Raw genomic sequence first — 12,670 nt, 5'->3', positions numbered from 1 at the left:
GTGTTGGTTTGACTAAAAATCCATTGGTTAAGTTTTAGGAATTTGGAGGCAGAAGTGAAATGAAACAATGTCTACTACAAAACCAACGAGGGATTCATACACAGAGGGAAGCCTTATAGGACTCTGATGAATCATTAATAAAGTTCCTGTCAGTGACTCTTCTTCCAGCAACAGCTGTGACCTTTAAGAGTTAAGTGTCACCACAGGGACCCTTCCAACAGGGCTAGGCCCCCTGCTTTTCAGCAACTGAAGCCACTTACAAGTTATGGTCATGCTGGGGCTTGAGGAAGAACATGATGAATAGGTGAAAAGGATGTTAAAATGTCAGCTAAAGACCCCAGGTGATTCTCTTGGGAGTGTGCTGGGTTCATAAGAAGTTTTCACTCACCAGCAGTTTTAGGATTTTGAATAGACTTTGTTTCTCTTCTCATAGGGCAGGCTTATTAATATGAAATATGTATTTATCTAAATTAATGTGACAGCAAATGGAATCATGTGGGAACTATATGTAATATATATAAAACACATATATATGGCATAAATATAAATGTTAAATATATACATTACCAAAGTATAAAAATATTTATTACCACTTTCAAGGGACTACATTTTTCATAAGAAAAACTTTTCTGAGATTTGGATACCTATACAATTTCTTAGAAAAGAGTCCAATTCATTGGTATTTTCAAACTCTGAGCTTAATTCTCGAGACCAAGCACATTGTCTGAAAAATAGTAGACTTTTAAAAAATAACAAGGGTCAAGAAATGGTTTGTAGAGTGAGGAACAGATAGAGGGCAAAAAGGAAAAGGTTTTTCCAAAAATGTAGGCTTCTGAAAGGCATTTTGATTGGTTACTGTATGAGTTTTCTATTGTTGTGTAATAAATCATCCCAAAACTTAGTGTCTTAATTAAGGAATATTTATTATCTCACAGTTTCTGCAGGTCAAGAATCCAGATGTGGCTTAGCTGAGTGCTTCTGGCTCAGGGTCTCTTACTAGGTGTTAGCCAGGTTTTGTAGGCTTTCCTCAAGGCTCTACTCAAGGTTCTACTCAGGGAAAATTCTCTTCTAAGCTCACTAAAGTGGCTGTTGACAGGATCCCTTGAGAGCTGTTGACCAGAGATATTAGTTCTTTCATACATGGGTCTTTCTACAGTGCAACTCATAACATGGAAGCTGGGGCTTACCGCTGAGGAAGAGTGGGGGAGGGGGAGGGAAGTGTGTGTGTGTGTGTGTGTGTGTGTGTGAGAGAGAGAGAGAGAGAGAGAGAGAGAGAGAGAAAGAGAGAGAGAGAGAGAGTCTTTTTGTAATTTTAATCTTGCTAATCTTGGAAGTGGCATCTTATTACTTTTTCAGTAGTCTCCTCAATCCTTAGAGTGTCTGGCTATTTGAGCCAGTTTTCTTAGAGCTATCCGACTCAGGTCTTCCTCTCAAAAGCATCGATCAGACCATCAAACCTCAGAGAGAAGGTAGGGGAGGGTGGGGTTAAGGGGAGAGATCGACTTCACACACCACTCTTATGGTGAATTCTGCCCATGTTATGGTTGTTTACAACTCCAGTGTAGAGACCACAAAATCTGAAATATTTAGATCGGTGGTTCTCAACCTTCCTAATGCCGCTACCCTTTAATACAGTTCCTCATGTTGTGGTGACCCCCAATTTCATTGTTACAAATTGAACATAATTAAAGCATAGTGATTAATCACAAAAACAATATGTAATTATATATGTGTTTTCCGATGATCTTAGGCCACCCTGTGAAAGGGTCGTTCAACCCCCAAAGGGGTCTCGACCCACAGGTTGAGAACCGCTGCCTTAAACAATAAAGAGAGAAAAAGAAAATAAATAAAAAGAAAACTACCTCCCCCAAAAGGCAAAAACAAACAAACAAACGAATGAATGACAGCTCACCTGACATCTGAAACACTAAATGTGTTAATTAAAGAGCTCCCTCCAAAAACAATAGACTCTTGCAAAGGCAAATTTTGGTCTTCAAACCAGAAGACAAAAAATTGCTTATTACCTTAAAAATGATATCTCTTTGAGTCTAAAAATTTATTAAGGCAGGGTCTCTAGTAGGGCTTATATCAGAAGAGTTCTTATAATGCATTTAACTACATTTTCTCAAAGAATTCTTCTAACAATCATTTTTTGATAGGTTATTACAGTCCTCCTGCTCCAAATGAGAACAGGAAGACCTTGTGAGATTTAGAGATGCGAAATTGTACACAAGGGCTCCAGACACTCATGGTGTGGAGCCTGTTCCTTAGTGTAGACAGTGGTTTAGCTGCATTAGTTAGACTGACTCTGGCTCTCACTGTTATTTTGAATAAGTTGTTATAAAAATATAGACTCCAGAAGCTAACATGTTTGGCTCAGTCTGAGAATTTCACATGTTAAAAAAGGAAGATAAAAATGTTCTCCTAATGAGCTAATCATCACACAATTGTTGCAAACAGAATGCTAGATGACATCTTTAAAGGTAATTCACTTTAGACTCTTGAATCATCTCTCCAACCACACAAGTGTCTTCCTAATGAACTTCAGGAATTAAACTCTGACTTTCTTTTACTTCTTTTATGAAAGGCCCTTATTCTGTATTTTTGAGTATGGTTGAACCCTATGCTCTTTGGTTCAAGTTTTTGGCATCTTCAGCTAAGTTCAAGACCGGTTGTGCCATTGATGCTAGGCTGAAAGCTTCATGAAGGCAGAGGTCATGTCTGTCTTGCTCATTTTTGTGTCCCCACTTAGCCTAGAACCTGTCACTGAGCATTCATCCCCAAAAACATTCGTTGAAGAAATAAATCTCTGAAAATTGAGTACAGAATGTCTAGTAAGATTGAAAATTGAGTTGGGATAATCAAGCAAGATTTATGAAATATAATCATAGGCACTAGAGTTGAAAATCAGAGACTCAGTAAATTTTAGTGGAAAGAAAAGAGAAAAATCCAAAAAACCTAAATCCCATTTTGGCCTGTGACTCTTTAGGTGAAGGATTTGGAAAGCCATTTGATGACCCTGAGTATCAATGTCTTCACCTGTAAAAGGAGCCAACAACCCCGAGAGACTCAGAGAATTGCTGTGAGGGTCAGATAAGATGGTGTATAATGAAAGCACTTTGCATATTTTTGGACACTCTACATTTCTCTGGTGAAGAAATTGAAGGAAGGAAATGGTGATTCCAATGTGAGATAAAGGAGAGCATTCAGTATGAAAACTAGCCAAGTAGGGGGCCCTTCCTCAATCACCTAACTCTAATTATTGGGAGAGCTTGAGGTTTTATCTGGTATATTCACCAGTTGATATCAAGTTAAAGAGCTTGCACCTTTGAAGACTTTCCCATGTTTTTCTGGGCTGAGCCACCGTGTCTCTAATATTGATAATGAAATTAGTAGGGGACAATGGTGACAGGGGGCAAGCTACCTTGTATTCTGACCTTATTGACTGAAGAAGCCCTGTATCTTAACCTGAAGGAACCTCTAATAAGCTAACTTTGAAGACTCCAGGAACATGCTAATTCTTGGTTCTGAGCTCAGGTAAATGAGTAAGATCTCAAGTTTTGGAGTTTAACATACCTAGATTCAAATATAGGCTAAGTTTCTCACTACTAATGTAATCCTATGGGCCTCTGAAGCTCAGTTTTCTCATATGTAAAATGGGCATGTTCATTGCCCAGCCGGTGTGGCTCAGTGGTTGAGTGTTGACTCATGAACCAGGAGGTCATAGTTCGACTCCTGGTCAGGGCACAGATGTGGGTTGGAGGTTGTGGTTAAGTTTGAAATTGACATTTTTTATAACAACAATCTCATGTGTTTCTGATACTTCAGTCATACCTCTGAGAATTTATTGGAGCTCAGTCCTCTCTGAGTCTCTGGTTCTGATTTGATAACCAGAGCATACTTCTTTCTGAAGAGTGTGAGAGGTATCCTGGCCAGGAGAAAAATGCAATTCCAGCAACTCTGCAATGCCATGACAGGTCCAAATTGCCACCCAGAGACTCATCTACCTCAAAGAAAGAGAGAATAGAAGATTGATGTGGGTAAGATTCTAGTGTTCTGAGCAGCCTTTATTATAGATGGTATTATGGGTGGAATTGTGACTCCTCTCAAAATTCACATTTTTAAGTCATAACTCCCCAGTAACTCAGAATGTGATTTTATTTGGAGAGAAGGTCTTCATAGAAAGATTTTAATCAAATTAAAGTGAAGTCATTAGGGTGGGCCCTTAGTCAATATTATTGGTGTCGTGTAACATGGAAATCTAGAGACAGTCATGTAGAAAGAAAGGGCACCATGTGAACATGCAGGTGGCCATCTACAAGTCAAGGGGAGAGGCCTGGAATAGCTCCTTCTTTCACACCCCTCAGAGAAACCAATCCTGTCAACACCTTGATTTTGGATTTCTAGCCTTCAGAACTATGAGACAGTGCATTTCTGTTTGTGGTATCCTGTTTGTTGTATTTCAGTTTGTGGTATCCTGTTACAACAGCCCAAGCAGACTAAGACAGACAATACCATTTTAGCTATTGAAAGCCCCCAGTGGTATCCTGCTAGGGTCAGGGAGAGGTGATGGGAAGGAATGACCAATGGCTTTTGGAACTGAGGTAGACCACATCTGGTATTCACTTCCACTCTTTGGGTAAATATGAGCTGGGATTCCAGAAAGTGTTTACAATATTCACTTCCCTTAGGTAAGGGAGAAAGGTGACTCATATTAAAATTAGTAAATAATGACAGTAATAAGTGTTTTCTAGGGCTAAAAATTCACTAAAATAGGTAGATTGTGTGAAATAGCCAGTCTGAATCATCAGATACTTTTTAAAGAAGTAAAGACGTTGAACATCCACCATAACTAAACCATGGTAAATAACATGCTTCCTATTAGGAATCACTAAGACACTTTTATTAATAATTGAATATAATATTGATTTTTTAATATACAAATGTGGTGTTCTATTTAGAGCTGAAGATGTCCTTTAAATGATGTTTTCTAGAAAGTACTTCAATAGTCTACTCTCTCTAGTTACTTTTATAAAAGCATTTAGCCAACTTTAAAAAAACACACAGATATTTTTCAAACTGAACTATAGGAAAAATGGGTTTCAAATTGTTAAAAATGTATTTATTATATTATATTGGATATATGTATATATCAATTGAAAGATTCACCATGAATTTTATAACTTAACTGCCTTGTTAAATGTACAAGTGGATTTTAAAATAAGCCCAACATCAGAAATATTAAGACATGATAGAAATGTGCATTTTAGAATTAAGACAATAGAGCAATAAGTACATAGATTAAAAAGTGTCCTGTGGTCCAACACATTTGGGAAATGCTCTACACCCCTTCTATCTTAGAGAGTCACAAGGCACACCAATAAATAATATACTTCTAGAAAGCCCATTGGTAAACAAATCTGACATTTATGAGTTTTATTTCTTGCCTCTCAGGAATCATGTTCTTTACTGTCTGATATATAGTGTTTTGCAACTAGTGTCTCATCTATTTTGTTCATTTTTTTTCTTGTTTCAGGCAGGAGAGTAAATTCATTCCTGGTTCACCCATCTAGGCAATAAGTGACGGTTCTGAAAGATATTTTTAATTGTATAAGTATTGCAAGTGTTTTTAAGTTGTCCAAATTATATTGTATCCAAGGCACTTTGGAGATTTATTTTATACTACCGGCAATGGAAAATAATAGGCTTTGAGGTTAGATATAAATTTGAACCTTGGAACTACTATTTAACATGTATGTGATCTTGGGCAAGAAAAGTAACTTCCCTCAACCTCAGTTGAACCTTTGATAAAATGAGATTGGAAAATATTTATCTTAACACAGAAAATTCTATACAATGTTTTGTTTTTATAGCAAAAATTTTGGATATAGGTTGGGTAATGTTAAAATAAGTTAGAGTTAATCTATAGTTTGTATTTCCATGAAAACACCTAAAATAATGAGATGATTTATAGTATTAAGGAAAATGTTAATAACATGCTGAAATTCTGAAAAAGCATTTTGCAGAAAAAACATGTAGGATGTAAACTGATTTTTAATTTAAAAAATTGTGTGTGTGTTTATGTGAAGGAAACACCATTGGGAAGGATATATAACAAACTTAAGAACAGTGAGTAGGACTAAGGGACATAAAGAATCTCTTTTTACAATTTTAAAAACAGCTGTATTGAAATAATAATGGATACATAAAAGTGAATAATAAAAGCATGTAAGGTGGCCCTAGGTGGTTTGGCTCAGTGGATAGAGCGTTGGCCTGCAGACCTAAGAGTCCCGGGTTTGATTCTGGTCAAGGGTGTGTACCTTGGTTGCAGCTCCTCCCCGGCCTAGGCCCTGGTTGGGGCTTGTGCAGGAGGCAACCAATCGATGTGTTTCTCTCACATCAGTATTTCTCTCTGTCTTCTAAAAATCAATGGAAAAAATATCCTCCGCTAAGGATTTTTTTTAAAAAGAAGCAAGTAAGATTTCTGAGAGGTAATAGATGCACTTGGCACAATTCACACTGTCAATGCTCAATAGCCAATGAGCACTAGGAGCACATACATGAACAAATGAAGTTAGACAGCAAGGGAGAGCACACCCCAGAGGGACCAGAGTGCTGGACAAGAGGGACTTGAGAAGGCTTATGCAGGGTGAGTCTAAGAAGGATTTAGGAAGTGAAGGGGAATTCTGTTTTGAGCATTATCAGGAATTCAGTAATTGGATATTTTGGTAATCTGTACCTGAGAGGGGAGAAAAATAAAAGTGGATAAAGAAGGAGTGACTAGTTAACCTCTTCCCACCCATCCACCCACCCTCCGCTTCCTCCCTTCTGAGGTTTGACAGTTTGTTCGATGCTTCTACGTCTCTGGATCTATTTTTGTTCATCAGTTTATGTTGCTCATTATATTCCACATATGAGTGAAATCATGTGATACTTATCTTTCTCTGACTGCTTATTTTGCTTAGCATATGCATAACCATGGGCACAGACAATAGGTTGGTGAAGGCCTGGGGTGGGGGCAGGCTGGGAGAGGTCAATGGAGGAAAAAGGGGACATGTGTAATACTTTCAACAATAAAGATTAAGAAAATAAAAAATAAATAAAAAAGAAAATTAATGAAATTGAAAAGAAAAAAAGGAGTAACTACTAATTTTAGCTAAGGCTTTTGTTTGTTAAGAGTCTTTGTCCTTCTTTTGTTCCAGACATACTCACAGAGTGGCCTTTTCTTGGTCTTGCTCCATCTCCGTCATGGAGTGGCCTTGTCTAATTATTGCTTATATTCTGTAAAGGTTTTTCATGTTCCGTTGAGAACATTATGGTTGATGTGTCAGCCCTCATGGCCAGGGCCATTTCCTTGTCTTCTGTTTTTTCTTCTTTTTTTTTTCTTCCAGAGGCCAAAAATATTTCATGTGAAGCTCACTTCCCAAATATCAAATATTACTGCTATAATATTTTAAAACCAACAATGACAAGAACAACATTCAATTAATTTTCCCCAGGAGTCCTGTCTGATTCCTAGCCCCTTCCACTCTATCCAGGGTAAGAATGATCTGAAGCAGTTCCAAAGAAAGCAGTGTGGAGTCAGCCTCCTTCAACGACCCTGAGGTGGTGGTATCTAGAATTGGCAACCACCTGCTATCAAAACAAAGAGTCTGGAAATTAAGGCCTTCATTAAACGTCTGATACAGCTCATGAATGCAGGGATTCAAGGGCAGCAGCCACACTCACTGTATGTCTCAATTTTCTGTACTGTCTGGGTCAACAGTCAGTGGTGTACACAGCTCTGAGAGCCACCTCTTGCCCAGCCTTCCAAATACTGGTTCCACCAGTGTTTTCCGACTCCTTTTCACAGCTGTTCTTCGAGTCTGTTCAAACATTGGTTCCAAATCAAATGTATGAGCTTTTCCCCTGAACCCCATGAAGCCCATGGTGACTGCCAGCTGCGGGTCCGGTCCCGACGCCTCAGAGCCTGTCAGTTCGCTGGGCCCGGGGCACTCCATCACCGTTGCGCTGCAGAGCCAGCGGCAGCAGCAGCCCACACAGCAGCAGGAGCGGCACTGAGAACCTGGCTTCTTTGTTAAAATTCTTTACTGTTTAAAGTATTACATATGTCTCCTTTTTCCCCTATTGACTTCTTCCCGGCCACCGCTCCCCCCTCCCCCCCACACACATGGCCTCACCCCCCTACTGTCTGTGTCTATCGGTTATGCTCAAATGCACGCATACAAGTCCTTTGGTTGATCTCTTACCACTCCCCCTCTCCTGCCTTCCCTCTGAAGTTTGATTGTCTGTTCAATGCTTCTCTGACTTTGGATTTATTTTTGTTCATCAGTTTATGTTGTTTATTATATTCTACAAATGAGTGAGGTCATTATGCTTATTTCGCTTAGCATAATGCTCTCCAGGTCCATCCATGCTGTTGTGAATGGTAAGAGTTCTTTCTTTTTACAGCAGCATAGTATTCCATTCTGTAGATGTACCACCGTTTTTTTAATCCACTCATCTGCTGATGGGCACTTAGGCTGTTTCCAAATCTTAGCTATGGTAAATTGTGCTGCTATGAACATAGGAGTGCATATATCCTTTCTGTTTGGTGTTTCTTGTTTCTTGGGATATATTCCTAGAAGTGGGATTACTGGGTCAAATGGGAGTTCCATTTTTAACTTTTTGAGGAAACTCCATACTGTTTTCCACAGTGGCTGCACCAGTCTGCATTCCCACCAGCAGTGCACGAGGGTTCCCTTTTCTCCACATCCTTGCCAGCACTTGTCATTTGTCGATTTGGCCAGGGCCATTTTCTAAAAACTTCTCTATACCATCAATAATTCCCTCTCTTCATTTGCATGTTTATTTTGTTGGAAATAAGACCACTCTATCCAACCCTGGCCACTCTACCCAATATGCTGGCACATTGGCTGTACGCCTATGAACTTCACTGTGGTCCTCATATGCTGGAACGATGCTCAGCTGAATAGGAAAAATGCAGTTTGCTTTACATACAGGAGCTTTGACTTTAGATTTCCTTCCCAGGCTAGTGGAGACTGATTGCTCACCTGATGATTTCTCCACAAAGAGAGTATAGAGCTGTGGCCTGTGGGATTGGTACGTGTTCCCTTGAGCATCTGTGGCCCTATGCACTGAGACAGGAACAAAGAAAACAATATTTATTAGGTAATTTCCTGCTAAAGGAGAGAGGAGCTTCTCAGAGGAGGAAGTTTTCATGCTGCAAACTTTAGGAGATTTCTTACTGACTCTGTGTGTGTGTGTGTGTGTGTGTGTGTGTGTGTGCGCGCGTGCGCGCGCGAGTGCTCGCTTGGGTGGTGAGGGCATTCTTATAGTGTCTGTCACACACACGTTGAAATAATCCTTGTGAATTCTCATCACTATTAACATTTATAGAAGATTAATTAGTGTCAGGTACTATGATTTCTATTCATTATTTTATCTATTACTAAAAAACAAAATTTAAAATCTCACAAGCTCTGTATTATTATGAGAAACGAAGTTTGAAAGCTTACCACCCCCCCCCTCCTGCTTTCCCTCTGAAGTTTGATGTAACACTTCAATTTTCTATTAACAGTCACTTACAAAGGGACACTGCTGGTGAGTGGCAGGGTTGGGACGTAAATCACATTCTAAAAGCTTCTAAATCCCGTGCTCTTAATGGCACATGCAATTAAAGCAACATTCTGCGTATTCAGATACTTATAGCTATTAGGCTCCATCTAATATCACAGAATCAATATCTCCAGGGCTGAGATATAGTTATTGGCACTTTAAAAAAACTTTCCATGGTCATTCAAATGCTGCTGTTTAACAATTGGTATTTAGAGACCAGTCATATAGGCTACATATCCACATAACTTGGAGTTGGGAAATTGCTTATATTGTTGTTTTTTTGTCATCATGTATTCATCCATTCAATATTAATAGAATACCTACTGTGTCTAAGACTCTACACCAGATGTTAAAAGGTCATAGAAAACAATTTAGTTCAAGAGCTTTATAGATAATAGTGAAGGTCTTTTATGTAAATAAATAATTTAGATAGGAAGTGATAAAAAGAATGTTTATTAATGCAAATGAAGTGCTGTGGGTCTTCAGTGGAAGAAGAAATTATTTCCAGGGGTAGGACATTAGTGGGAAACAAATGTTGAGGTGGAAAAACTTCAGGGAGAGAGTGATGTCTGAAGTTCTGCTAAGATTTGGGAATATGAAGGGTATTTTTCACATGGTGTATGTACTGATTAGTTGTCTATGGCTTTCTAACTTTGAAGAAGTAAGCTGCCATGCACAAGGGGTGATGAAGAGGGCCATGTGGCAAAGAATTGTGGATTGCCTCTAAGTGATGGGAGCAGCCCCTGCTGAGAGCCAGCAGGGGGGCAGGACTCTCAGTCCTACCACTGCAAGGAGATGAATTCTGCTAATAACATGAGGGAGGCTGGAAGCAGGTCCACCCCAGTTGGGCCTTCAGATGAGTTCCCATCCCAATTGACACCTTGATTGTAGCATCTCAGAGGATGCAGATTCCTGCCCCATAAAACTGTAAGATAATGTGTGTGTGTGTGTGTGTGTGTGTGTGTGTGTGTGTGTGTGTGTATGTTTTAAAGCCCCTACATTTTTGGAAATTTGTGATGCAACAATAGATACAGACTGTAGACTGGTAACAATACAGATTTATTTTCTTATTGAGGACTATTCACTTTTTTTGGTCTTGTCTTACTAAATAATACCATAATAAACATCTTAAATATATGTCCTTATGGACTAGAATTCTATTATACAGATCAATTTGCAAGGCTGGAATTCTGAGTTAAAGATTATTTTTAAGCGGAGGCGGGAGAGGCTTCTGCCACTGCCACTGTGCTCGCCAGCCATGAGCCTGGCTTATTGCGAGAAGGACGTCTGACTGCTGGTTTAGGGATCAGGCCTGAGCCGGCAGTCAGACATCTCTCAGAGGCCCCAGACTGCGAGAGGGTGCAGGCCGAGCTGAGGGACCCCTCCCCCCCAGTACATGAATTTTCATGCCCCAGGCCTCTAGTTATATATAATTGTATTACTAATTCACAAAATTAGCTTTTGTTATGCACACCTATACTTTGTGCATATGTTTCACTTAATAAATGAAAAGAATAATAAAAAAGATTATTTTTTAAAAAGATATTGCCAGATTCCTTCTAATGTGAAGTAACACTTCAATTTTCTATTAACAGTATGTGAGAGCATAATTTTCCTTACATCACAGCATTTAATAGGCGTTATCATTCTTTGGCAGTTTTTGCCAGACATGTTGATAGAAAGCGGTTATCTCATCATGACTTTAATTTGCAGCTCAATCTTAGTAAAAATGAGCAACTTTTCCATGTTGCTTGACTTTTTTGTTTTGATTCCTTAAAAATTAGCACTACTGGTCTTGTTGTTTCCAAGCACAGAAAATTAGAAATTGAGGATCAAACTAGAGGCACTTCTTCCCAATCCCTTTCAGAGCTTCCTTCACATCTTGGTTTCTCAGGCTGTAGATGAGCGGGTTTAACATGGGGATCACAATGCCGTAAAACACAGAAGCCATTTTTTCTTGTTCTCGAGACTCCTGGGACCCATGGTGCAGATACATGTAAGAGAGGGTCCCATAGAAAATGGTGACTGCTGTCAGGTGGGAGGCACAGGTGGAGAAGGCTTTTCTTCTCCCTGCAGCAGAAGATATCTTCAGGATGGCAGCCAGGATATATATGTATGAAAAGATGACGACCGACACCGTGAACATCAAGTTAAACCCCACAAAGACGGTCAGGAACATGATGTTTAAATCAATGTTGGAGCATGAGAGAGCAAGAATTGGGGGTTCATCACAGAAAAAGTGGTTAATTTTATTGGATTTGCAAAAGTTCAGTGAGAAAGTAAGACTCGTATTTATGGAGGCATTTAGGAAACCCATGAGGTATGAGCCAACTAACAGTTGAATGCAGACTCTCTGGGTCATGACTACTGGATAGTGGAGTGGGTTACAGATGGCCACATAACGGTCCACTGCCATTGCAGCAAGGATATAGCAGTCGCTTGTTGCAAAAGTACCATAGACTAGTAATTGCACCACACACCCTATGAATGAGATGGATTGTTCTGTTTCTAAAAAGTTTTGCAACATCTTGGGAGTGATAGCGGAAGTGTAGCAGAGATCAACAAAGGCCAAGTGTTGGAGGAAAAAGTACATGGGGGTGTGAAGGCAGGAATTAATCTTGATGAGTAGGATCATCCCAGTATTACCCACGAGGGTGGTCACATAAATCACAAGAAATACTATGAAGAGGATATGCCAAGACGTGTGCTGCCCAGCAAATCCCAGAAGAATGAATTCAGTCACCTGAGTGCCGTTGTTTTGTTCCATGATTAACAAAGACTAGGTATCACCTGAAAAGATATATAGAAAGAAACGCAGAGAAAGCTAAGATCATTGTGATCCTTGAACTAATTCTATAATTGCAAATGGTATAATAATTTGGCCTCATAGTGGGGTCAGAGAATATTTTCTATGACGTAATTGACTTACATTTTAAAGGCTAAACTTTGATACCTGACTGAGATAATTTCATCTGCAGTTGGGAGAAATTTCCATGGACCAATAGCTGTATTCCCAGGGTGAAAATTGATTGGCATTTCATAAATATGTCAA

General features: G+C 39.3%; 1 protein-coding gene across 1 annotated transcript; it reads right to left on the bottom strand.

Annotated features, from left to right (window-relative positions):
- Nucleotides 1-11,455: 11,455 nt before the first annotated feature.
- On the bottom strand, nt 11,456-12,385 carry LOC102249411 (olfactory receptor 5AK2). The gene has a single exon (XM_005885146.2). The coding sequence runs from the start codon at nt 12,383-12,385 to the stop codon at nt 11,456-11,458; it is 930 nt and encodes a 309-aa protein (XP_005885208.1).
- Between the last annotated feature and the right edge of the window lie 285 nt (nt 12,386-12,670).

This window comes from Myotis brandtii, unplaced genomic scaffold (genome assembly GCF_000412655.1).
Source record: "Myotis brandtii unplaced genomic scaffold, ASM41265v1 scaffold892, whole genome shotgun sequence".
Classification (NCBI taxonomy): Eukaryota; Metazoa; Chordata; class Mammalia; order Chiroptera; family Vespertilionidae; genus Myotis; species Myotis brandtii.
This window is presented reverse-complemented; position numbering and strand designations above follow the sequence as displayed.

Bases quoted from the DNA above. Each gene is read 5' to 3' on its own strand.
- LOC102249411 (XM_005885146.2), bottom strand. From the start codon at position 12,385: ATGGAACAAAACAACGGCACTCAGGTGACTGAATTCATTCTTCTGGGA.